The sequence below is a fragment of the Nyctereutes procyonoides genome, unplaced genomic scaffold, assembly GCF_905146905.1.
Source record: "Nyctereutes procyonoides isolate TBG_1078 unplaced genomic scaffold, NYPRO_anot_genome, whole genome shotgun sequence".
In the NCBI taxonomy this organism is placed as follows: domain Eukaryota; kingdom Metazoa; phylum Chordata; class Mammalia; order Carnivora; family Canidae; genus Nyctereutes; species Nyctereutes procyonoides.
The window spans coordinates 9,284,686-9,309,669 of NW_026575020.1; the positions used below are offsets into that span (position 1 = coordinate 9,284,686).

Below are 24,984 nucleotides of genomic sequence, written 5' to 3' on the forward strand. Positions count from 1 at the left end.
AAAAGCTACAGTCATCCTCGACTCCTCTCTTTCTCTCACATCATAAATCTGATCTATCAAGAATCTCATGGTTCTTTGTTCAAAATACACCCAATCATTTCTTGCCGCCCCCTTCACATTCAACTGGGATCATGACTGACATTGTTATGTCATTGGGATAGTTGCAATTATCTCCTAGTATTGACACTTGCCCCTCTACAGTCTCTTTCCAAATATGCAACCAGAGTGATCCTTGTCAGTAAATCATGTCACTTTCTGCTCAAAGTCTTAGACTGATTTCTCATTACAATGGCTTCCAAGAGAAAGACTGATGGGAAGGATTGACCCCATCTGGAATAAATGTCTACGCCTTCTCAGGTAACTGTGTGCTAACAAAGGCAGTGCTACCATAGCCTGGATGATGCTGATTTCCACTGGTGGTCCCCTGCCAAGATACCTGGGGATGGGATGGGATGAACCCAAACTTTCAATGTGCCCACAAATTCCGTGGTTAGTTTCTATCCCTTCCTAGTGGAAACAAATGCAAAAAGAGAGGAGACAGATCTTGAAACTGAACCAAAGTTAAATTTAGAAAAAAACATGCTGCCAAGTTTCATGCAATGCAAAAGTATCAGCATTACAATGAGTTTTAAGACCTCAGAGCTAAGGTTTTCCCTATCCTTAGAGAGGAAACATGATGGAAAGATGAAGGTATAGAAAAGTTCCTGGGAGGACCTGTGATTGAATCCTTGCTCTCTCACTATGGAAGGCTAGATTATCATTCAGGAAGTGTTCACTTCCTTCCCATCCCCACCTCCACAGGAGGATTTTGCTGTGGGGCTCAGCCATTTCTCTTGCTTTGGCCAGTTAAAAGTGGGCAAAAGTAACGGTTTATGAGTTTCAAGCCTAAGCCTTAAGTAACATCACATATTTCTGACCTCTGCCATGAGAAGTACTTGCCGTGGGTATTTACCTGATCCCAGAAAAGTGACTGTCCTGTGAAGCCAACCCACACTAGCTGATCTGTAGACCTGCAGCTGGAAGCAGAGTCCCCCCACTGACTCACAGCTGCAGCAGGAGAAACCAGTGCTTCTTCTTGAATGCTTGCTCATTAGGCAGAAGTTGCTGACTTACACAGCCACTTACTAGATGTGTGCCCTTGTCAAATTGCTTCACTTCTTCCAGCCTTGGTAAATTGGGATAGCAGTCATACCACTCCGAAGGTGGGTACTTCATGTACACTAGCTCAGGTGCTGCATGTAAAGCTATTAGCACAGAGCCTGAGATGTGGAAAGTGCTCATTAGTGTTGTTTCTTTAATCCTGATGCTGAGCCCACTGTAGAGTGGGTACCATGTTGAAGCTATGCTGGGGTGTAATTCTGGGTAACAGTAGAAGAATGGGCTGGGAGAGTGGGTGGAGGTCAAGGTCAGGCATCCTGGGTGGCAGTGGCGGCAGGGATTGGTTTCTTTCAATCTTACTTAGAAGTATGGAAGCAGGGTATCTGATAGATGCCCCTAAGCAGGTAGTGTTGTCTCCGCTGGAACTCAGGGGCTAATGCTAGCATGTCTACAGAGCCTCTGGGGAGACTTCCAGGCTTGTGTTTCCCACCCACTGGCGGCTTCCTAGTGAATGATTCCTGTTTCAGAACATCCCCTACTTGCCACCAGACCAATCTTCCACAGACTGGCTGCTTCAGGCAGTTTAGTGGATGGAAGAGTGCTGGCGCTCTCCTGCTGAGCAAATCAATCCCTTTCGGCCACAGTGTCCTGGGCATAGCGGTGTCGAGGCCATTCCCACAGGTAGGGCCTTCATTATCTCTGCGGCGTGTGATAAAGGTACTAACGGGAACACCTCCATTATTGCCCAGAGTGTAAGAGCACAAATACCTGTGATTAGGAGGCCAAAAGCGGTTACCTCTCCCCATGTGGGGTCCCTTTATCTTGCTTTCATTCCCTTTCTTCTTCCTTGGCCAGGACAGATACATTATGAGGGACAGAAGGGGAAGAGGTGCTCACACTCCCTTCCATTTGCATTCCTAAGGGCATTTCTTTAAATGAGTCTTCTGCCTCAACTCCTCAGGTGTCAAGACCCTTCAAGATCTGAACCCAGACCACCTTTCCTGTCACCCCCTCTGCCCTTGTTACTGCTACTTGAAGGGGCCACTCACACTTGCATTAATTCAGGCCCTACCCATGTTTACTGTGTATACTGTGGGCACTGCAATGAACTGCCGCCCAAGGCAGAGCTCCTCCCTCTGAACTCTTCACAGTCCCTGGGATGCTCTCCTTGCTTAGGATGCTCCTCTTTGTGCTTGGAATGTCCTCCCTCCTTCCCTCTCTTTTCCCCTCCGCCCTGCCTGCCTTCCTATCCTCTCTCCCTTTCTTCCCTGCCTCCTCCTCCCCTCACGCCTCTCTTTTGCCAGCAAATAGATACTCATCTATTCAGTCCTTATTTAAATGGCACCTGCTCTTTGCAACCTTGCCATGCATTCTAAGCAGATTTTCTGGATTCCAAAGAACTCTCTTTAGACTTTCCACATTGTGCTCGTTACATAAATCTCTATAATGTACTACGATAGGTCTGTCTCCCCACTCAGAAAGTGAGGACCTTGGGAAGAGAAAATGTGTTCGACTGATCTATTTCATGGCACCTAGGAGCCACTCAATAAATATTTGTGGAGTGAGCAAGCGAACAGCTGAATGAAGGTCTTGGGTTTTCACGCAGCTGCCCACTTCAGCCATTGCCAGAGGGGGTCCTTCTCTTCCCAATGAGCTGATGGGGCAGCAGTCAGCAGGGATGCTTCATTCAAAATAGATGAAGCTGAAATTTCTCTCAACCACAAAATGGCCATCCACAGTTGGTCCCAATGAGTCCTGTTAGGCTGGCTCTCTAGCCCCTAGTTTGCCCCAGAATGGGTACCCGTCCCTGAGGAAGGCCATCTTTCCACAGCCTGGACCCCCATTGGGCCTTTCATGTTCCACAGCAGCCACGTCGCTTAATATTAATCAGCCCCCTGTTGGGGGTGGGGGTGGGGATGAAAGTCCCACTGATACTCGGCTCTGCAGCTGGCAATCTGTTAGATTGTGTGGTGGGGCTTAATGTGCAAGTTCATGGCTTTTCATGGTCTCTAACCTGCAAATTCAAGATGAGTTGAAAACATTTTATTGAATTTTCATGCTTTTTTAATCAAAAAAGTTAAAAGGCTAATAATATTTTATGGGCAATTATAAAATGTGCAGTTTGCACACAAGACAGAAATGCCTTCCTTAGATGAGCAACCTAAGTGTGCACTTAGAGAGGACTCCACTGGGGCTCTAATGAGGAAGGATAGAATGGTTTTGGAGACAACCCCATCCTTTAGGAGATGTCCATCTAGTGCGCTGGGGTTCTCTATGTTCATTCACCACCCCGCTGCTCCGCACCCCAACCTTTCCATACAGAAGTGACTTTGTAGTGGGCACCTTGTGGGCAGGGCTGGTGGTATGCCATTTATGTTCTGGGGGCCTGCCTGGTGTCTTCCATGGGCAGGTGTACAGAAAATATCTTCCAAATGAATGGATACATGAACAAGGGAAGGGTTCTCCACACTCTCCCTCCAGCAGTCCCAGGGGACACCTGAAAGCATTCACTCTGTCTTTTCCCGATCACCACAGGAAGCAGAAGCAGCAGATACAGCTGAGCTCCTCATTTGGCAGAAGGACACTCCGCGGGGATGTGGGTGTAAGAATATTGACGTGCCACTTTTTACTGGGATGAAGTCATTATTTACCTATTGTTTAATTCAAGATCCCAGACCCAGAATGACCCTGGAAGTTGGAAGTTCAGTTTATTCACTTAACAGATGAAGAAACAGAGTTAACATTGATGAAGCTTTTTGCTCAAGGACAAAGTTGGGACTTGAATCCCACTTTTCTCCTTCCTCCTAATTAGTTAAAAAATATTTTTTTTTTCTGTACTACTTTCATCTCTTGGCGTGAGGTCTTAACTTTTCCCAACTTCTGGGATTGCTTTGGGAGAAGTAGCACCTTTTTCCTTATTCTCCTTTCAACTTTGCACTTTTCTCCCTTATCTGCTTATGGATTCTGGACATAAAACACTCTGGAAACCCCAGGAAATGGACAGAGTCCTCTAGAACAGTGGATCACATATAGCAATGGAAAAAAGTGCCTAAGCCTGAAAAGAGACCCAGTGACACAGAGAGGGAGATCTGGTCCAGCTCTGGAAACGTTAAGGTTGGATCCAAACTACCTGGTGAATGCTTTCTCAATCACGTAATTGGCAAAGCCCCAAATGTGGCCAGCTGACGTGGTGGAGCTTGTCAGCTCATCAAGTCCCCCAGCTCATTACAAATCCATGGGATAACGATGACCATCATCATAATAATCATTATCGCCTTAGACAGGCGTGGATGACAAAGGCACCCCGGGGATGTCCTTTTGAAATGAGCCGCTTCTTAGCCAACTCTGACTCTCCAGAGTGACTTTCTAGAGAATTAAAGGATCATGAAGCTGAAAGAGGCCCTCGGAGATCATCAGTTCTGGCTTTCTGCCTTCAGACAGGACTAACCTTTATAGAATAGTTGCTGTGTAGGAAATCGAACCAAACTTACTTTTATATGTTATTCTTGTGATAGTATCTCTGTTGAGCATTCGATTAAGAAATGGGTTTGATGAATCAGAAACCTAGGAGAGAAAAGAAAATATTAACGACTGGGCAGTTGTATCCCAGAATAAACACTGCCTCCATACATTCATTTATTCCTTCAAAGCCATTGAGTGCCTGCCATGTGCCAAATACCATGGTGGCTGGAAATTCAGCATTAAATACATACACTCTACTCTCAGACATCCAATCTAGAGGAAGAAGGCAGGTGAGTAAATGAATGGTTATAGTGCAGTGTGAAGATTGCTATGATAGAGTCACAGGCGTAATGATATTAGGGGAAGACTACCCACCTGGGGAATCTGGGGAGCTAAAGAGTGAGCTGGGCCTTGAAGGATGAATGGAAGTTACAAGGTGCTTTGCTGGTAGAGTATGTAAAGGAGGAAGGGTAAGAAAATAATTATATACAGATGATCTGTGCATACGGACATGAGAGAGTGAGAACTAGTTATACTCAGGCATGTATTTCCATGCAGTTGTTGCTGAGGGTATGGGGAAATGATGGAGGGCAAAGCTAGAGAGGTAGGCAGGAGCTAGCTCCTATCAGGCTTTAAATGTCATGGGAGGGCATGTAAGCTTTATTCTGTAGGCATGGGGAAGCATCAAAGAGTTTTAAGTAGAGGTAAGGAGTGACATTTTAGGAAGAGGGCAGTTAGACAGTGAGAGAGAAAGAACAGTCAGAATAGAAGTATCAAAAGATGAAAAAAAATCTCTAAGAAATAATATAGAACTTTATATCACTGCTTATCCCATGAATCAAATATATCATAAGCCATGCAATTCAGTCAACCAGTCATCCATTCAATCATCCATCCATCCATCCATCCATCCATCCATCCATCCATCCATCCTCCTATGCAGCTATCCATGTGCCTATACACCCAATAAATATTTACCAAGTGTCTGTTATGGGTCAAATATCATACTGGGTGTCCAGGAATCAGTTCCTATTTCACGCCCATGCCCTCAGGTTTCTAAATTCCTTCTTTGGGAGAACAAGGCAAGCTTCAAGGGGCTCAAGCCAGGGGATCACCATTTAGAGACTGTGATGTACTCCCACATAACTGTGTACCCTGTTTTCTTAACAGCCTCCCTTCTGCTCAGTCTTTTCCAAGGCACAAGGGTTTATCTCAGTCATTTCTCTCCTACCTGCCTCAGCTCTGCTCTGTAATTTACGCTTCAGCTGCTAATCCGATGCTGTGACACATCAGCATTTTAAATCTGATTTATTCTGAGGGTTGGAAAAATTGCGGCAGATGATTATTATTATTAGATAAGCAACAGGTAATTTTTAGTTTGGAGAAAGCACAGACTGTTTATTTTCCCTCCATCTGTCTCTCCTTTCCCACACAGTTTCCTGGATGTGTTATGGTGAGACACACACTGAGGGGGGAAGCTTGGTGAGTGACAGTGCTCAATGGGGTTTATCAGAGCCACTCCTAAAGGGAGAAACATCCCAAAGCAAACACTGCTGCTCCCCAGAAGCTTTAGTGCCAAATTTAGCTTCTCCTTTGACATCCTCTTGGGCCATTTAAAACATGGCTTGATGCCGCCTTTTTGTGTCAATTCACATGAAAGGAGAGATGAAAATATATTGTCATGGAAGGTAAAGAATCCACCATGCCCCTTAATTGGGTGCCTTGGGTGACCCAGTGAACCTGTACAGCACTCATGTTGGGACTGGACCCTTTTGAGCTGATTAAAAATAACTGAAAAATTTCCAGAGTGTGCACAGATGATTTGTGGGCTCCAGTGTGTTGGTGGTGTGGGAGGGAGGATAAAGTATGTACTTGGTATAAGTGAGCTTCAGTGGGAAGTTAATGGTGTGTGATTGAGCAGTAATTACAGCCAAATCTCAGTTCCCTGTGGTCATGAGAAGGATGGAGGATTAGGAGGGGACAGAGATAAATAAAATCCACAGATAAACAATTCTCTGATTTTAGCCAACAACTCCAACCTTCTATGGCTCAGTTTTTGACTAGGGTGCCATCTCTAGGGATCAGCTGACCTAGATGAGTGGCCTCTTATTTTCTGTGCCTGCCTACTGGGCAATGATCTGGGAAGGGGGGGGGGCAGATAGTTCAGAAGGAGAGGAGAACTGCCAGAGGTTGTGTGCCCTTGGAGCCAAGGGCTCATTTCTAGGCACGTGCCTAGCACAGGACCAGCCTGTGTCCCACACTCAGTGCTTAGGATGACTGAGTGACAAGTCTCGGCTGTGGAGCATCTGGGAGTTGATTATGTTGGACAATGCTGTGGCTTATTTTGAGATCCAGTGAGAAAGCATCATGTTTGCTCAGGGGCCACACTGGTCTGAGAAGATGCAGGAGGAGCTAGTCCCCATCCTTTCACTGACTACATCCCCCTGGGGCACGCATGCAACTGGGACTTGCGTCAGTAATCTTGGTGCAGAGTGAGCTCCTCTGATACATGCCCATCATCTGCTATGGAGGAGGCTGACCTGGCATATCAATCGCCTTGTCAGCTCTAACATGCCTGAGCTTCCAGAATGACATCCACTGACTCAGGGCTTTGAGCAAAGTGAGGCACAGCTGGGGACAAGGCTGAGGCACCCATCAAAGGCCAGGCGGTACTGGGCAGCCCAGGTTGGCTGACATGGAACCCTGGCGATGGGAAGGCCATGGGAGGTGAGCTCCTGGACATGCAGGAGGCAATAGTGGGACATATATGCAGGCTTCCCAGCAATGAGCATGGCCCAGGGCAAACGCACCAGTTATATCAACATCATGACTGAGGCTGGTCCAGGGATATAGGATTTGCCCTGCACTTGCAGGTGGCAGAAGGCTATGGGGCAGATGTTCGTAAATGTCATGTTTTCTCTTCTTCATCTCAATTGCTTTCTCCACGTTCTTCTGGGGAGGCATATAGTGTGAATAAGGTCATTAGTATTAAAGTCAAGCCAGACCTGAGCTCCTTTCCTGGATGGGCTGCTAAGAGCTACATGTGCTTGGGTGGAATGCTGAAGATTCTGAGTCACTTTCCTCATCTGTGAGGTAAGGGTACTAGCGCCTACCTCAGAGGTTTATTACTAGGGTTAAGTAATAAAATATATGTAAAGTACATATCTCAGTGCCTGGAATTCAGGAATCTGCTGTTCATTATAATAGGGCCTGTGATGATGCCAAGAGATGTAGAGCGGGGACCAGCAGGATTTGTGCCAGGACCAATTTCCTTTGGGGTGTCAAAGCAGGTATTCAGAAGGTGTTACAGTTCCAAAATATGCTTTCCTGGTCAAAAGCCCCTTTCTATCTTTGCTAATGACAAGTTAGAGGAGTTTGGTGGCCAACATGTCAGAAATGCCTCTGCCCAATGTACAGCTCTGCCCAGGCTACAGAAAGGCCCAATGGGACCTCTGTGAGGGAGGAACTCTGGAGGTGGCATGGACTCTGGAGAGGGATGGTCAGGCAGGGCAAAGTGCTTTTTGCAAAGGGTTATGCTTTTGGGGAGGGAAAGGGGGTAGTACCTGGGGTGCCCCCATGCCCATTCTCCTGAGCAGTGATGATGTCACAACAAGAACTCTGCTAAAACCCCCCAGTGGCAAATGCTGGATATCTACTGATCACATTCACTAGATTCTAAGTTCTTATTGGGGCACCTCCTCTCATGGTCTGGCCAAAACTTCCCAAGGAGCTAGCACAGTGACTGCCAACTTTTGAAACTGTCACACACTCCTTTTGTTTTCTCTCTCTTTTTTTCCCCATTGGAAAGACATTTCTTCTTTTTTCGTTTTCTTTAAATTTGCATACTCATTTCTCTCCATATTTGTCAAAATGTTAAAGGTGACTATTATTGTTATTTTGACAAATTAGGATTTTCTTGGTTGGAGATCTGTTGTTGTTGTTGACTGCTGGGGAGATGTGGAGCCTCCTAAGAATGTCATAAAGTCCGCCTGGGTGATCTTTGCTTAATTTCTCCCTGGGGTGCTTATGAGGGAAAGGGAGGGGAAGGTGGGAGGTGACATTCAAAGCAACTTCAGGGAAGCTGGAGGTAGCTGTTCAGGGCAGTGCTTGGAGAGGAGGGATATCTCACATTTCCCTTCTATCTCTGTTTCCAAGGGACAACTGATAGACAGGAGTTTAATCTGGGTGGGAGGCAGTCCACGAGGCACCCCTCCCCTTCTATTGCATTCTTTTGCATGATGTGGGACCTGAAGCCTGTCCCTGGTTCCAGCACCTCTCTTCTCTCTAGAACAAAGGCTGCTGAATCCTCAGGCCCTGAAGCTCTGAAATGGAATCATCATTTCTACATCTTCATGAAAGGGACCTCATTTGTCATAAATCTCATGGATATGAAAGTCACCACCCTGCAGGTCTTCTTGGGCCGGGACATCATCCCCTTTTACTTCTGAGATCCAACGGAACCTAAACCAGTATTCTGACTGGGCTGGGAACAGCAAGAAAAGAATGGAAGAATGCAAGACACTTACTTTTATAAATATAGAAACTACCACCAATCCATTAGGGCTCTTTGCAGCTTCTGTGACATTTGTATACAACTCATGGTTATAGTGGATGAGCTGCACCTGGCAGGAGGGAAAAACAAGAGTGAGAAACAGTACCCTGGCATGAAGAGGTGTGAGGCACAGCATATCCACTCTACAGACGGGTTAACTATAAGGTATGTTGTAGAACAATTGTAAAGGCAATCTTGTAATCGAAAGGGATTCAGGGAGGTTTGTGTGTCTGTATGTATGTGTGTGTGTGTGTGTGGAGGGTGGATAAAATGCATACACCCACAGCGTATGCATATACAAAAGTACCCATACATATTTGCAAATGTTTTCTGCTAACAATCATGCCTTTAATAAGCTCAGTGCCCATCTGGCTCTGGCTCCATCCCAGGACATTTCCCCTAAAGTGTGTGTAAAGTGAATTTCTCTTATTAAGAGTGGAACTGCCCTGTAGGGGCGGACGTGCTCTCCTGGCTGCGTCAACAGCTGCTGCTGGCACTGAGTGAATCTTCCTCCCGGCCCTGGGTGAGCAGGGAATGGTTAGGTTCTGAGTCAGCCCAGGAATTCTGAGAGGACCGTGGCCAGTCTGTGAGATTCAGCATTTCTGATAAAGAGAGAGTGATGGCTCAGGCTTTTGATGCCCCAGCCTGCCAAGATCATCTGATTGTGCAGGACTCAACTTCCTCCTTGAGCAGTAAAGATTAGCATTCTGCTTATTGAGCCTTTGTGCATAGTTAGTGTGGGAGTCTCGGATCTGGGCTCCACTAAACTAGGTTTTCCCTCTTTCACCTAATTTTTAAAAAATGCCTGTATAAGAAATTGTGAAATACAGCATTCATACGTGTTCAAACTAGTGTCCCACCAATATTTAGCCACATGAATAATTTACTCTATCTCACTGAGACTTGATTGCTTCCTCTGAAAAACAGGTGTGATCGTTTCTTCTTAGAATTCATTGCAGGCTGTGGTTTTAAAATAGATTTTTAAAAAAACAGTATGGAAGTATAAGTTTTGTAACAAACTAAAAAAAAATGATATTTCCTCCCCCCAAGTCTGTGTAATCCCAGCCCAGGCAATACGACTATTAAAGCATATATCCTTCCAGATATTTTTTTGTGCTTATAGATCACACACATATACGTGGAGGGTTTAAGAAATAATAAAGGATTTAGGATCTATAAATTCCTAGGATCTAGGATCCTAGAAATTATCTAGGATAGATAACTTCCTAGAAACATACAACCTACCGACACTGAAACAAGAAGAAATAAAAACCTTAACATATGAATACATATAAAGAGACTGAAGTAGTAATCAACTCCCGTACCTTCAACAAAGAAAAGCCCTGGACCAGATGGCTTGTGGGGTGAATTCTACCAATCATTCAAAGAATTCATAGGGATCCTTCTGAAACTCTTCCAAAAATGGGAAGAAGAGAGAATACTTCCAAACTTATGAGGCCAGCATCATCCTGATACCAAACAAAGCCCGATGCTTTAAGAAAAGAGAACTACAGGACAATATCCCTAATGAGCATAGATGCAAAAAACTTCAGTGGAACACTAGCAAGCTGAATTCAACAGCACATTGAAAGGATTATACATTAGGACGCCTGGGTGGCTCAGCGGTTAAATGTGTGTCTACCTTTGGCTCAGGCCGTGATCCCTGAGTCCCGGGATCAAGTTCCGCATCAGGCTGTCTGCATGAAGCCTGCTTCTCCTCTTTCTTCCCATGTCTCTGGCTCTCTCTGTGTGTCTCTCATGAATAAATAAAATCTTTTTTTTTTTTTTAAAGATTATACATCATGACCAAGTAGGATTGATTCCTGGGATGCAAGGATGGTTTAATGTATGTAAATCAACCAGGGTAGTACACTGCATTACCAGAATGAAAGATTAAAACCACATGCCCATCTCAATAGATTCAGAAAAAGCATCTGACAAATTCACCATCCTTCATGATAAAAACTCTCAACAAAACAGATATAGAAGGAACTTAACCTCAATGCAATAAAGGCCATACCTGAAAAGCCCATAGCTTACATATAATCCATGGGGAAAGACTGAAAATTTTTCCTTTTAGACAGGAATACCCACTCTTGCCACTTCTAGTGCTAAGTTCTGGGTAGAGCAATTAGATAAGAAAAAGAAATAAAAGGCATCCAAAACAGAAAGGAGGAAGGGAAATGGTCTCTGCAGATGAAACAGTTATGTATGTAGAATACACTGAAGATTTGCCCACAACAAAAAACTGTTGCCACTAATAAATGAGTTCAGTGAAGTTGCCTGATACACATTCAGTATACAAAAATTCATGTCATTTCTATAGACTAACAATGAACTCTCTGAAAAGGAAATTAATAAAGCCAATCCCATTTACAATAGCAACAAAAATAATAAAGTACAATTGACCTTAAACAACATGGGTTTGAACTGAGCTGGTCCACTTATATGCATTTTTTGGGATAAATACAGTAAAATATTGTAAATATATTTTCTCTTATGATTTTCTTAATTGAATTTTATTTTCTCTAGCTTACTTTATTGTAAGAATACAGTAATGTACAAAATATGTGTTAATTGGCTCTATGTTATCAGTAAGCCTTTCAATCAACAATAAGCTATCAGTAATTAAGTTTTCATGAAATCAAAAGGTCTACAGGGATTTCTGACTGCATGGGGGGTTGGGACTCCTAATGCTCCCATTGTTCAAGTGGGTCAGCTGTACTTAGGAATAAGCTTAATCAAAGAAGTGAAAGATTTGTACAATGAAAACTAGAAAATAGTGATGTAGGAAATTAAAGAAGACAGATAAGTGGAAAGACATCTCGTGTTTATGGGTTATTGTTAAAATGTTCATATTATTATTCTGTTCAATCTCTATCAAAATTCCAATAGCATTCTTTACAGAAATAGAAAAAAATCCTAAATTAATATGGAACTGCAAAAGACTCCGAATAGTCAAAGCAATCTTGAATAAGAACAAAGCTTTCTGATTCCACAATATACTTCAAAGCTATAGTAATAAAAAAAGCATGATCTGATATAAAAACATACACAAAGACCAGTGGAACAGAGTAGAGGGCTCAGAGATAAATCCACATACTTAGAGTCAACTAATCTTTGACAAGGATGCCAAGAATATGCAATGGGCAGAGGATAGTCTCTTTAATAAAGGTTGTGGGGGGGAAACTGGATATCCCCTGAAGAAGAATGAAACTGAACTGTTATCTCATATCATATAAAAATTAACTTAAGCCAGATTAAAGATTTATATATCAGACCTGAAAAAAAATAGAAAACTAGTAGAAAAAAAATAGGGAAAAAGCTTCTTGACATTCATTGGTCTTGGCAATGATTTTTTGGTCATGATACCAAAAAGTACTGGCCCAAAAGCAAAAGTAGACAAGTGGACTGTATCCAATTAAGAAGCTTCTGCACAGCAAAGGAAATAATCAAAACAGTGAGCAGGCAACCTACAGAGTAGGAGAAAATATCTGCAAACCAAGTATCCGATAAGACGTTGATATGCATATTATACAACTCAATAGCAAAAAGACCAAATAACCTGGTTAAACATGGGCAAAGGACTTGAATTGACATTTCTCAAAATGAGACATATATATGGCCAATAGGTACATGGAATGGTGCTCAACATCACCAGCCATTAGGAAAATGCAAATCAAAACCACAATGAAATATTACCACACACTTATTAGAATGGCTATTATCGAAAAGGTAAGAGATTACAAGTGTTGGCGAGGATGTGGAGAAAAGGGAACCCTTGTACATTGTTGGTAAGAAGGTACACTGGCATATCACTATTGTGGAAAACAATATGAGGTTCCTCAAAAAATTAAAAACAGAATTGCGATATGATCCAGTGATCCCACTTCTGGGTATGTATCCAAAGCAAATGAAATCTGGATCTCAAAGAGACATCTGCAGTCCCATGTTCACTACAGCATTATTCACAACAGCCAAGATATGGAAATAACCTGTTTTTATTGATGAATGAATGGATAAAGAAAATCTGTAAAGAAAAATAAGATGGAATATTATTTATCCATAAAAATGAAGGAAATCCTGCTATTTGCGACAACATGGACGAATCAGGACAACATCATGCTAAGTGAAATAAGCCAGACCCAGAAAGACAGGTACCATATGATTTCACTTATAGAATCTCAAATAGTTAAGCTCATAGAAATAGAATAGCTTGGTGATTTTCAGGGGCTGGGGAAACAGTAATGAGATGTTGGTCAAAGGGTACAAAGTTTCAATTATGCAAGATACAGGAGTTCAAGGGTTCTGAGTACAGCCTGGTGATGATAGTTAGCAATATTGTATACTTGAAATTTGCTAAGAATATAGATCTTAAATGAAAACTTCTTTACACACACACACAATAGTAACTATGTAGAGTTGATGGATATGTTATTTAGTTTGGTAATCTTTTCTCCATATATTAATATATCAAAACATCAAATTGTATACTTTAACATATACAATTTTTATATGTAAAGGAAATCTCAAAGTTATTAAAAATAAAAAAATGAAAAAACCCAATAACAATGGAATCATTTCCAATTATGATTCTGAACTTGATGATTTTTAAATTTAAAAAATAGTTTGTGGCTATCTTTATAAGTCAGTGTGTATAGAGCTACCTAAGTTTTTATAATATCTATAGAATTTTCTATCGCTTGAATGCCCCATGACACATTTAACCATCCTCTCGCTGGCTTTCAGGTTGTTTCCATTTTTTCTTCTGTCTTGTAAACAATGTCACAGCAAGCTCAGCACATATCTTTCCGTAGCAGTGTGAACATTTTCCACAGGCTTATTTGAAAATATAATAAGATAGTGCATGTAAAAGTGATTTGTGACTCTGAAAAAGTCTAGGTGTACATTATTACCAATATCCTGTATTGCATTAAAAAAAGGAGGTGAGGTTCTAGAAGTTGAGACAGTCCATGATAAAAAAAAAAAAAAGGCTTTTCTTTGATCTTTGGAAAAACCACCTCTAACAGCGGTCTGCAACCTTCACTGTGCATTGAAATCACCTGGATGCTTTTAATACCCACCTGTGCCTGCTCCCCCAATTCTGATTTAATTGACTTGGAGTGGGAACAGGGAACTGAGATTTGTTAAACGCTCTCCAGCTAGCGGGCAGCTGGAGTGGAGAACCAGTGCAACAGAATCAATGATCATCCATATCCCATCAATGCCCAATCAGGTGGATGGAACCTTGGATCTGAGAATACCCTGAACATCTTGAGTCATTAGAGCTTTTCATGGAGAGAGCATGGTTTTGCTGCTCTTGAAATATCCTATTTGCTTATTGCTTTTTCACTTCTTGTGCATTTTGCCAATGGTGGCAGATGGCAGCTATTCTGCAATCAGAAAGGCAACCATGGGCAGGGGCTGGCAAATATGCTTTGCCTGTGCAGAGTTTGTCAGGAAGGGTTTTCAGCCCTATGCTTATCATTTGCTTCCCTCTCATCTCCCTCACTGCCCCCACCTCCAGGCAGGACTTTGTGCAGGTGAAGAAGCATTGCCATGTGGAAGAACCAGGAGCTGTGGGGGACCTATCATACCTCCCTTCAGTGTTGAATAAGCTTCTTAATGAGAATCAAAACACATCCTGCCATCTGCTAAAATCTTCCCACCAGGTGACCTACAAAACCACCTGGGGATGTGCCAGTGCTTTAAGGCATGTCTTGAAATTTTAGCATGTTCTGAGAATCAGGCATTGGAGAGTTGGGAATTGGAAGGTGGTCCAGTGGAATGGTTCTTCTCTCCAACTCACATGACTGAAAAATGCAGGAAGAAGTCCCTTGAGCCATTGGGTGAACTGCAGGGTGGCATTCTGCAGGGGTCAGGGACTGTGAGAAAGGGGCTGGCAAGTATAAAGGTGGGGCTGTGCTCCGCTCTAAGCTTAAATTGACACATTTAGAATTTTGATCTGATGTCTTGCCTCCTCATTGTTCCAAGGTAACTTGGCTAGGATTGGTACCACGAGTTTCGGTTTCTATTAGGAGCTACTGGTGGCCTGCTTCTTACATTAGGTTGAACCATATGAAATTGACTCATGGTGATTTTATAGAGTTAATATAATCTTAAAATGTCTTCCCTCTCCCAAGGCACATAAATTAGATGTTAAAAAGACCCATAGTGCTTTTCTACTTAATGCACAGTGCTTGATAGAAATGTAGAATCTTGAGCCCTCCCCTAGATCTCCTGAATGAAAATCTGTATTAAAAAAAAAAAAAACCCTAGTGATTTGAATGCATGTCAAACTTTGAAAAGTACTGTTTTAATGCAATGAAACGCCGGGACACCTGCACCCCGATGTTTCTAGCAGCAATGTCCACAATAGCCAAACTGTGGAAGGAGCCCCGGTGTCCATCGAAAGATGAATGGATAAAGAAGATGTGGTCTATGTATACAATGGAATATTCCTCAGCCATTAGAAATGACAAATACCCACCATTTGCTTCAACGTGGATGGAACTAGAGGGTATTATGCTGAGTGAAATGAGTCAATCGGAGAAGGACAAACATTATATGGTCTCATTCATTTGAGGAATATAAATAATACTGAAAGGGAATAGAAGGGAAGGGAGAAGAAATGGGTAGGAAATATCAGAAAGGGACACAGAACATAAAGACTCCTAACTCTGAGAAACGAACTAGGGGTGGTGGAAGGGGAGGAGGGTGCCAGGGGTGGGGGTGACTGGATGACAGGCACTGAGGGGGGCACTTCATGGGATGAGCACTGGGTGTTATTCTATATGTTGGCAAACTGAACACCAATAAAAAATAAATTTATTAAAAAAAAAGAAAAAAAAAGAAAAGTACTGTTTTAGCAGATACCATTGGTTGGTTAGCAGAGAGCCCTGTTTGGTCTGGGAGTTCACTGCTCTTCTGGTTCAGTTAGGCTGGGTTGAGGGGTAATACTTTAAAATCCCAATCCTACAAATTCAGAATTTTTAATAATTTGGATGAGCACTAAGATGTAGTTTGAGCCTCAACTTTGGGGCTTACTCAAGGTAATCAGCATCTAACATGAAAGAGGTGGCAGTAAATGGATGTCTGACCTCGAGCAAGTGTAAGGCAACTTAAGACAGCAGGGACAGTGTACCAAGTGCTTGCAAAGGCAAACTCTTTGGGTGTTCTTAGCTAATAGTGACTAATAGCTCATTAAGCACCAAGTTTAGTTATTCATTAAAGAGATGCCCCAAGGGCTTCTGCAAACCTACTTGGGATTACCATGCAAAGGAACTAACCCTGGATTACAGGAGATTATTTTATTGTCTTGACTTAATAATATCGACAATTGCCCTCACAGAGATTTCTGGAAATGCAAGACTAAGAAATAGCTGTCTTAGAGGAAGAAATAAGATATTATTTTTTTCATGATGTTCGGCTCAGACCTTGATACTAGGATCTAGCACATTCTCTGAACTTAAGTCGTTCGTGACCTGATGTGACTCTTCCTAGCATGGCACTAGCTTGAACCTTGTGTTCTTATCCCAGAACATGCTGCCACATTCGATCCTTTATAGGCACCTGGAATTCACTTGTTCAAAAATTCTTGGAGGGCCAACTCATGTGCTGAGGCCAGCTGTATAAGACTGATGAAGTCCTTGACTTTCTAGGGATAATTTCACATAGTATCAAGAGCTTTGAAGGAAAAAAAACAAGACTTTGGCTTGCAGTGTGAATGTCAGTAGTGGGAAAAATGGTGGCAGGGCGTGTGGCAGTGGGAACCATGTCAGGTAGTGTATAGTTGGTGAAGGCCTGTCTGCAGAGGTGACATCTGAGCTGTGTTCTGATGACGAAAAGGAGCTGGGCATGGAAGATTGGAGGGAGGCAACCTCACCAGCTGAGAGCACAGCCTCTGCAAAGGGGTAGGGACAAATGGCTGATCATGGCTAGGGAAGAGTGTAGGTGCCTCAGGATGGGACCAGCTCACGGAAGGCTTTGTAGAGAATGGTAAGGAGCTTTGCCTTTATTCCAAGTGCTTCCTTTTGGAAGTCACTGGTTTTAAGGAAGAAATCAGTTGATGGGATGAGCATTTTTGAAAGATTTCCCAGGGCAGAGTGGAGACAGAGAAGATCTTCCCTCCCCTTCTTTGCCTTATAGCTGAGCTCTGGTCTCATCTTCTGTAGGATATCTTTCATGAATCACTGACCTTGAACATCAAAGGTAGCTCCTCTTTGCTCCTCTTGTCCAGGGGGCAGTTTCAAAATATTTTACTGCTGGGATGGCATGAGTACTGAGTGTTCAGAACAGATGTAAGCTGTAGACAACTGGTACAATCACATGGGTGCTGAACGTCATTGTTGACATTAGTCACCATCATCATTTGTTGACAATGATCACCAACACTTGCTGCACATTTATTTGTGCCAGACAAAATGCAGCAGTATCGTCACCTCATTTAACCCTCACAAAAGTCCACAAGTTGTGCCATTCTGTCCATCTGAGTCATGGGGACACTGGGCCTCCAAGGGATGCTTTGCTCAAGGGAGTGGAAAGAGTTGGGATTGCACTATGCCTGCAGAGTTTACACTCTACTCACACTCATGCACCATGTTATTTAGAAATTATTCCTCTCTCTACCTTTGAATAAATATCTCAAGGGCAGGTATATCATTTATCATATGATATCCCCTATGCCTGTCACAGGACTTGCTTGGAAGAGATATTGGCAATGTTTGCTGAAGGAGTCCTAATTCTGCATCCTGGAACTTATTTTTCCTGGAAGGGACCTCAGAGGAAACCCAGGCCAGCCACTTCTTTTTTTTTTTTCTTCTTTTTTATTTTTAAGATTTTATTTATTTATTCATGAGAGACATACAGAGAGAGGCAGAGACACAGGCAGAGGGAGAAGAAGGCTCCCTGTGAGCCCGATGCGGACTCAATCCCAGGACCTCAGGATCATGACCTCAGCCAAAGGCAGACGCTCAACCACTGAACCACCCAGGTGCCAGGTGCCCCTCAGCCACTTCTTTTAAAAATGAAGAGATTGAAACCAGAGAGGAGCTTGCCCAAGATCATATAGTCAATCATACAATCATTCATTCAACAAGCTTTTATGGACCAACTATTAGATGAGGGAGAGTAATGCAAGTTGAAGTCCAATAGGGAGGTGGGGCCAGAGCACGAATAGCCAGGCAGGCCAAGCTAAGGGGTCTGGATTTCATTTTAAGGGTGATGGAGAATTGTGTTTATGACTATACTCCTAAGACTACAGGCAAAGCTTCTGTGCTCCGTCGTGGAAGTGAGGAGCCTGACAGACATCGGTCTTTGATGGCAACTATCAGCTTCCAAGCTGATAGAGAAGTTCCTATCTTTACTAAACAAGCAGAACTACTGAAAGCAAGCTTCCAAGTCAATAGTAAGCTATCCTTGTCATTGGTTAGGCTGAGAGCAGCCCGTGCTGTAAAGGTCTCAAACGGAATTCACACTTTGCAACAACAAGGTGATTCACGGGTGCATGCCAGGCTGCAGCTCGCTCACCCTTCACGCCTCAGCAGAGCGACCAGCTGTGTTCTCAGACCCTGATGTAGACACCTTAGTCTTTCCCAGCGTGATGCTCCATTAGCAGGAGCCCCTAAGTGAACTCAGGAAAGAGCTGCCTTGTAGTGGAAGAGTACTGACATGGCATTCAGAGCGATGACACCCCCACCTTAATTACCCCTGCTTAAACACCTCAGTGGCTTTTCATTGCTTCTGAGACAAAGACCCAAATCTGAGCACAAGCCTTGCGCTTTGGCCTTGGTCACTAAAAGTGACCTTTTAGTTTCCTTGTACACTGTGCTCCCTCATTCCCTAGTGCCTGTGCATATACTGTTCCTTCTACCTAGGACGCCCTTCCCTCCGCACTGTGCCTGCCTTTTCTTTACAAACTCCTTTAGATCTGAGCTCAAGGGTCACCTCTTGAGAGAGATCTCCATAACCCATGCTCACAGCATCCGGTGCCTCTCCTCTTTGAAACATAGCACAGTTTTCTTTCAATTTATTGTGCAATTAGTTAATCATATGCCACTTTCATTATGGTGACTTAGAGCTTCATTCAGGCAAGGATGGGTCCTTGTGATGTCCCCATGCCCAGTACAGAGCCTGGCACGTATGAGCCACGTAGAAACAATTGTTAAATGAATGAAGCTACGCAAGCTGGCAGTAATACAATAAAATGTGATGTCCTGAGGGACAAGGAGAACAAGGTGCTTGGCTGAGCTGGTAAAGGAACAGCCTGGAATCCTAAAGAGAGTATCTCTAATGGAAACTCGCCCCTGGGCACCCTTGGGCAAGGCAGGCCTCTCATTTATAAACAGGGATAATAATATTAACTACTTCACAGAACTGTGGTGATGATTTCCTGAGACAAAATATATAAAGCATTTAGCCCAGGGCCTGGCATCTCATATGCACTCAATAATTAGCTATTCAGAATTACTAAACAAGCAATCGATAATAGAGCTTTCAGCTTCTGCAGAAATAGAGGGTAGGTGTGTGCAGCCCCCTCTTCTGGATCCTCACTTTGAGCCTGTTCTCTCCAGGAAGCTTGAGCAAGATGCTGCCTATTCAGAACCTGGATCGTTTTCCAATTGACCTTGTCCTATTCAGACACGTATAGAGCATCCCATGTTCCAGGCACCAGACAAGGTGGGAGCTTTTAAAGAGAAACGTATCCCTGGTGGCTCATACTCTAATTGAGAGGTTGGCAGGCTTTCCATAGAGTCAGATAGTAAATAAATTCAGCTATGTGGGTTATATGCTCTCTGTCACAACTCTTCAAGTCTGCTTTGGTATAAAAGGCACCACAGACAACATATAAAAGAATGGGCATCTCTGGGTTCCCACAAAACTCTATCTACAAAAATGGGTGGCAGGCTGTGGTTTGCCAGCCCTGCCAGTTTAAATTTGAGAGATGAATACAAAACTTCAAGAGCATACATTACCCAGTAAGTGTTCTATGGAGATAGGAAGGAAATACATATTGAAGGAATACCAATAGCAACCTCTTCCTTCCCTTTAAATGATGACTCCCACTGTCACATTTCTATAGCCCTTTAAACTTTTTTTTTTTTTTTTTTTTTTGCCCTTTAAACTTTTTAAGGGCAGATCCAACTCAGGAGTGTTTGATTCCAGTCAAGACACAAGTCCCACCCATCATCTCGTATGCCAGGCCCCAGGTATCCAGAAATGAGCACCAGATATTCAATTTTCCTCCAGGAGCTCGTCCATATTATCCCATTTGTTCCTGAAATAGGCAAACGATGAAACAAAGGCACAGCGAGGTTAAACTACTCTTCCGTGGTCACATAGCCAAGTGCTCCTGGGACACTCTGCTTTTGGGTGTACACATATTTTCCTTCCACAAGAAAGGAAAGAGGAAGGGCTCCTGGGTGGCTCAGTGGTTGAGTGATCCCACGATCCTGGGGTCAAGTCACACATTGGGTTCCTTGCAGGGAGCCTGCTTCTCCCTCTGCCTGTATCTCTGCCTCTCTCTGTGTGTCTCTCATTAATAAATAAATAAAATCTTAAAAAAAAGAAAGGTGCTTTATATTTGAGGGCAGATCACATTTCAACAGCTGTTGCTGGAACAACAATCATAAGCTAGAATTTATTCATAGTGGGTCATTATCAAGTTTGTCTTTGCGTGGAAGAGCACACACAGTCTATGGAGGAGAAGGTAGTTTGATATTGGCCAACTGCCACATTCTCGCCCTAAGGTTTGGCAATTATCACCAGTTTGCCTGGCGACTGATCATCGCCTCCATTTTAAGATGCAGAATGCAATTATAGCTACAGACAAAAGAAGTGCTTATAATTTCATTGACTAAGGACCCCCAAATGTGGTCCAGCTATCATAGCAACCTTTAAAGCCAGAGTGAGATATGGTATTTTCCCCCCAGAAGATAACAAAACCTGGATTTTTAAAGCATGGTGTTTTTCACTGAGTTGTATGACAGTTGGTGCAAGTGTAGATGTACACTGGTGTGCAGGAGGCTGCTGGAAAAGGCACTGCTTTGAATCCAGCCAGATGCCTCTTCTGTTCAAATAACCGCAGGCTGGTTGTCTAGCACTTCTCTACTTTAGTTTCTTCATCTGTAATATGGGGATGCGCCTAGGGACTGTCATGAGGATAAAACAAAAACATCCACTACACAGTCTTTCAGGAAATAGGCAGGGTATAGGCAAACATGCAGAATAAATGAGGTGACACGTACAAAGCACCACACAGATGAAAGGCAGTTCCAATGTTCCTTCTTTTTCCTTCCACAATGCAAAGATTGAACACACTTTCCTTCTTACTAGTTTTCTGGACTTGAAATCTGTTGTCACAAAACAAACCGCATGCCAAGGATCTTCTGGAGCGTTCTCTCTTCTGAAGATACATATTTCTCACACGTTTACCAAGAACCACTAAGTTAGGCTATTCCCTGATGCTTTTTTTTCCTTCCCCTGAAACATTCTGAAATAGCTGTTTCTAGAAGCCAAACTCTCTTCCTATGATCCTTTCTTCAAAGCATCTGTAACCTTTCCCACTCTCATGAAAGAAGCTGCAGAAAGCCAGAGCAGGTTGCTGTCCTGTAATGAGGTCTGGATCCTCCCGGAAGTGGCTTTAGGCAGTAGCTGCTACCTGTTAGGATGGAAAGGTGAGGTCTGCAGATATGTTTTGAACCTTGGCTGATTTTAATTAATGCTTTGCATCCTGCTACCCACACTTCACTGCTTTTGTCCTCTTCATCTGCATTCAGCTACTTTCTGCCTATGCTCCCATGACCTCAAATGCATCCCAGCAAAGGGCACAGAGGAGGCTCATTCACTGGCTCTGGAGTTAAATGTTCTGGGTTGAAGCCCTGGCTTATTTATTTAGACTCTTTGAGCCTCGATTTCTTCTCATGCAAAAATGTGACTCCAACATAACCTCGCAAATAGTCGGGATGAAGAGATGAGTTAAAGCATGTAAACAAGCAGGGAACCTGAGTGGCTCAATGATTGAGCATCTGCCTTTGGCTCCGGTCATATTCCCAGGGTCCTGGGATCGAGTCCTGCATCGGGCTCCCCACAAGGGAGTCTGCTTCTCCCTTGGCCTGTGTCTCTTCCTCTCTTTCTGTTCTCTCATGAATAAATAAATAAAATCTTAAAAAAAATGTAAACAAGCTAACGTGTATAAATGAGATAAAGCAGACTTTAGAAGCTGTGTCTGGCACAAAGCAACTCCTCAAATGGGGGGTTTGGTTATTACTATTAGACATCTATGGCCTAGATAAGGGACCCGAGAAGCCCAGAAGGATGAAGGAACCTCTTACATTCCATAGGTAACAGCCAGCGCCCAGCTGAGAACACTTGGAGACTATATTTCTTTTTTTTTTTAAGATTTTATTTATTTATTCATGAAAGACAGAGAGAGAGAGAGAGAGAGAGAGAGAGAGAGAGAGAGAGGCAGAGACACAGGCAGAGGGAGAAGCAGAAGCAGGCTCCATGCAGGGAGCCCGACGTGGGACTCGATCCCAGGTCTCCAGGATCACATACTGGGCCGAAGGTGGCACTAAACCGCTGAGCCACCCGGGCTGCCCAGAGACTGTATTTCTTGTGGATGTGGTTGGTCTATTATTCATGTTAGTATCTTTATCTTACTGTCATCTGCTGCCAGAAAATTCTACCAGTTTTTTATTTCTGTAGTTCATATTATGAAAACTGTAGATGTGCTGGACAGATCGTCTCCCATTGCTAGCCTCACGGTCATCCTTAGGGAAGAGCTTGTCCTCAGGGTGAAAAATCCATGTTCTGGTACTTTCAGCTCATTTTTGTTCAATGCTTATTGAATAAGGAACTCCAGAGCCCACATCAGGAGTGTTAATGAAGGCTCCCTTTGTTCTAATTATTGTAGGGACATGTTTTATGGTTCCTTTGGTTAAGATAAGAATCATTTTTCTACTTCTGGTACCCACAGAAAAGTCTTGCCCCAAATGGGTTTTTAAGTATGTTTCATAAGGCTTTTAAGGGGCAGCTAGGCCACTGTCTCTTACAACCATATATATAAGAAGCCTAAACAAATATTAGCTAATGAAAACCAATATTATGGGGAAGCCCGGGTGGCTCAGTGGTTTAGCGCCTCCTTTGGCCCAGGGCGTGATCCTGGAGACCCGGGATTGAGTCCCACGTCGGGCTCCCTGCATGGAGCCTGCTTCTCCCTCTGCCTGTATCTCTGCCTCTCTCTCTCTCTCTCTCTGTGTCTCTCATGAATAAATAAAATCTTAAATAAAAAACCAATATTATGTTAATAATGATTTTTATTATTATTTTACTTTATATTTTTATTTTATGTACTTTATTATTATATAAATTCAGAGGTAATTTGGTTGAATGAAGTGGGGTGGGGGAGAACCATGAACATTTCAGGAGGGATGACCTACATTTAAGTCACACCTACACCAAATTAATATCCATTGTAGTGGAATTATTTCTCATCTCAGCCCAAGAACATAGCTTTAACAGTTGAGTCTTTTGACTTAACTGATGCGATAGCTGGTCTTGCGTGTCTTAGACATCATAGAAAATATTAAGTTACTTCTGTTTTTTGTCCTGCAGAAAATGACTTCAGGTTTGAACTTACAAAAGAAGAGTCCAGTGCTTCAACCTGGTGGCCAGGATATCTTTGCCTGAGGTCTGACCTCTGGATGTAGACAAGGAAAGCAGCCTCCAAATAACAACATGATGGCATGGGCCAAAGCATGTCCATGGGAGACTGAGTCACACTCTGAAAACTTCCTTCTCTATTGCTTGGGGCCACCACCCACAGTGCAATGTGAATGATGTTCCAGGGGACCATGGTGTAAAGTTTCTATCCTTCCACAGTTATTTGTAGATGTTTATGGACTCACTAGTTTAGATATAATTGAACAGAAGAGACACACGCTCTGTTAAATATCCACAGGCAATGACCATTACTAGGTCCTCTGTAGCAGGTGCACACCAAGGGCTTGACCCAAAACACTTCTGAGCTCCACTTTGCAGTTGGTTCTGGGATTAGCCAACCACACAGAGGAGCAGCCCAACTCTCCTTGGTAATTAGAGGCAGCTGTGTGGTGGTACTGGATGATGTGAGGGCCTCAGAATCTCAAATTCTTGTACACAGAGTCCAAGCTCTGTGCCTTACTTGCTTTGTGACCTCAGGTTATCACCTAATATTTTTCTGTCTCAGTTTCCTGATCTGTATCATGAGGATAGCCACTTGGGCCTTCTAGGCTTTTGGGAAGGATTTGAAAAGACAATGGATTACATATCTGGGTGTATTTTCAGCATGCGGCACGGTGCTTGGCGTATTCTATGTACTTAGATATTGAAGGGAGAAATGCACGTATGAAAATCCTTCATATACACAATTTCCTTTTTATTCTTAATGCTGGGGGACTCAGTCTTCTCAGGATCCCAATAAATAATTCATACAGGTATCCTGGTGGTGGTAGTAGCTGGGGTGGGGAGGTGGGGGCTCCTTGGATGAGTCTTTAGTGGAAAAAGAAAACCGCTCATCTGGAGAATAGTGAGATTCTTCTAGGGGCAATAGCAGAGGTTAAATTAGGACACATTACAGAGGCAGAACTTGTTGCTCCAGGTTCTCGGACCAGAGCAAAGGAACCACTGGGCCAAGAGTAAAGCCCTTTTTTTTCTCAGATTCCGATTCTATAAGCAAGTAACTCTATCACGAATTTGATGACACGTTATTTAGCTACATCTGGTTTCTGCAGTCTGTAAACAAGCCATCATGGAAGGAGGAAAGATGAGATACTCACAGACCTCTTGCAAACCCCCATATTCAGTCAGTGTTAATTCAGAAGAGTTACTTTTGA

The 24,984-nt window shown here is 43.1% G+C and overlaps 1 protein-coding gene across 1 annotated transcript in view; it reads right to left on the bottom strand.

The window, feature by feature from the left end:
• Positions 1–24,984, bottom strand: part of CA10 (carbonic anhydrase 10) — a 475,830-nt gene that overhangs the window by 15,938 nt on the left and 434,908 nt on the right. Inside the window, exons 5-6 of the mRNA XM_055332652.1 lie at positions 9,087–9,182; positions 4,590–4,662 (exon numbers count right to left, since the gene is read on the bottom strand). Of these exons, the coding sequence (XP_055188627.1) occupies positions 4,590–4,662; positions 9,087–9,182 (169 nt within the window). The remainder of the gene's footprint in view (positions 1–4,589; positions 4,663–9,086; positions 9,183–24,984) is intronic.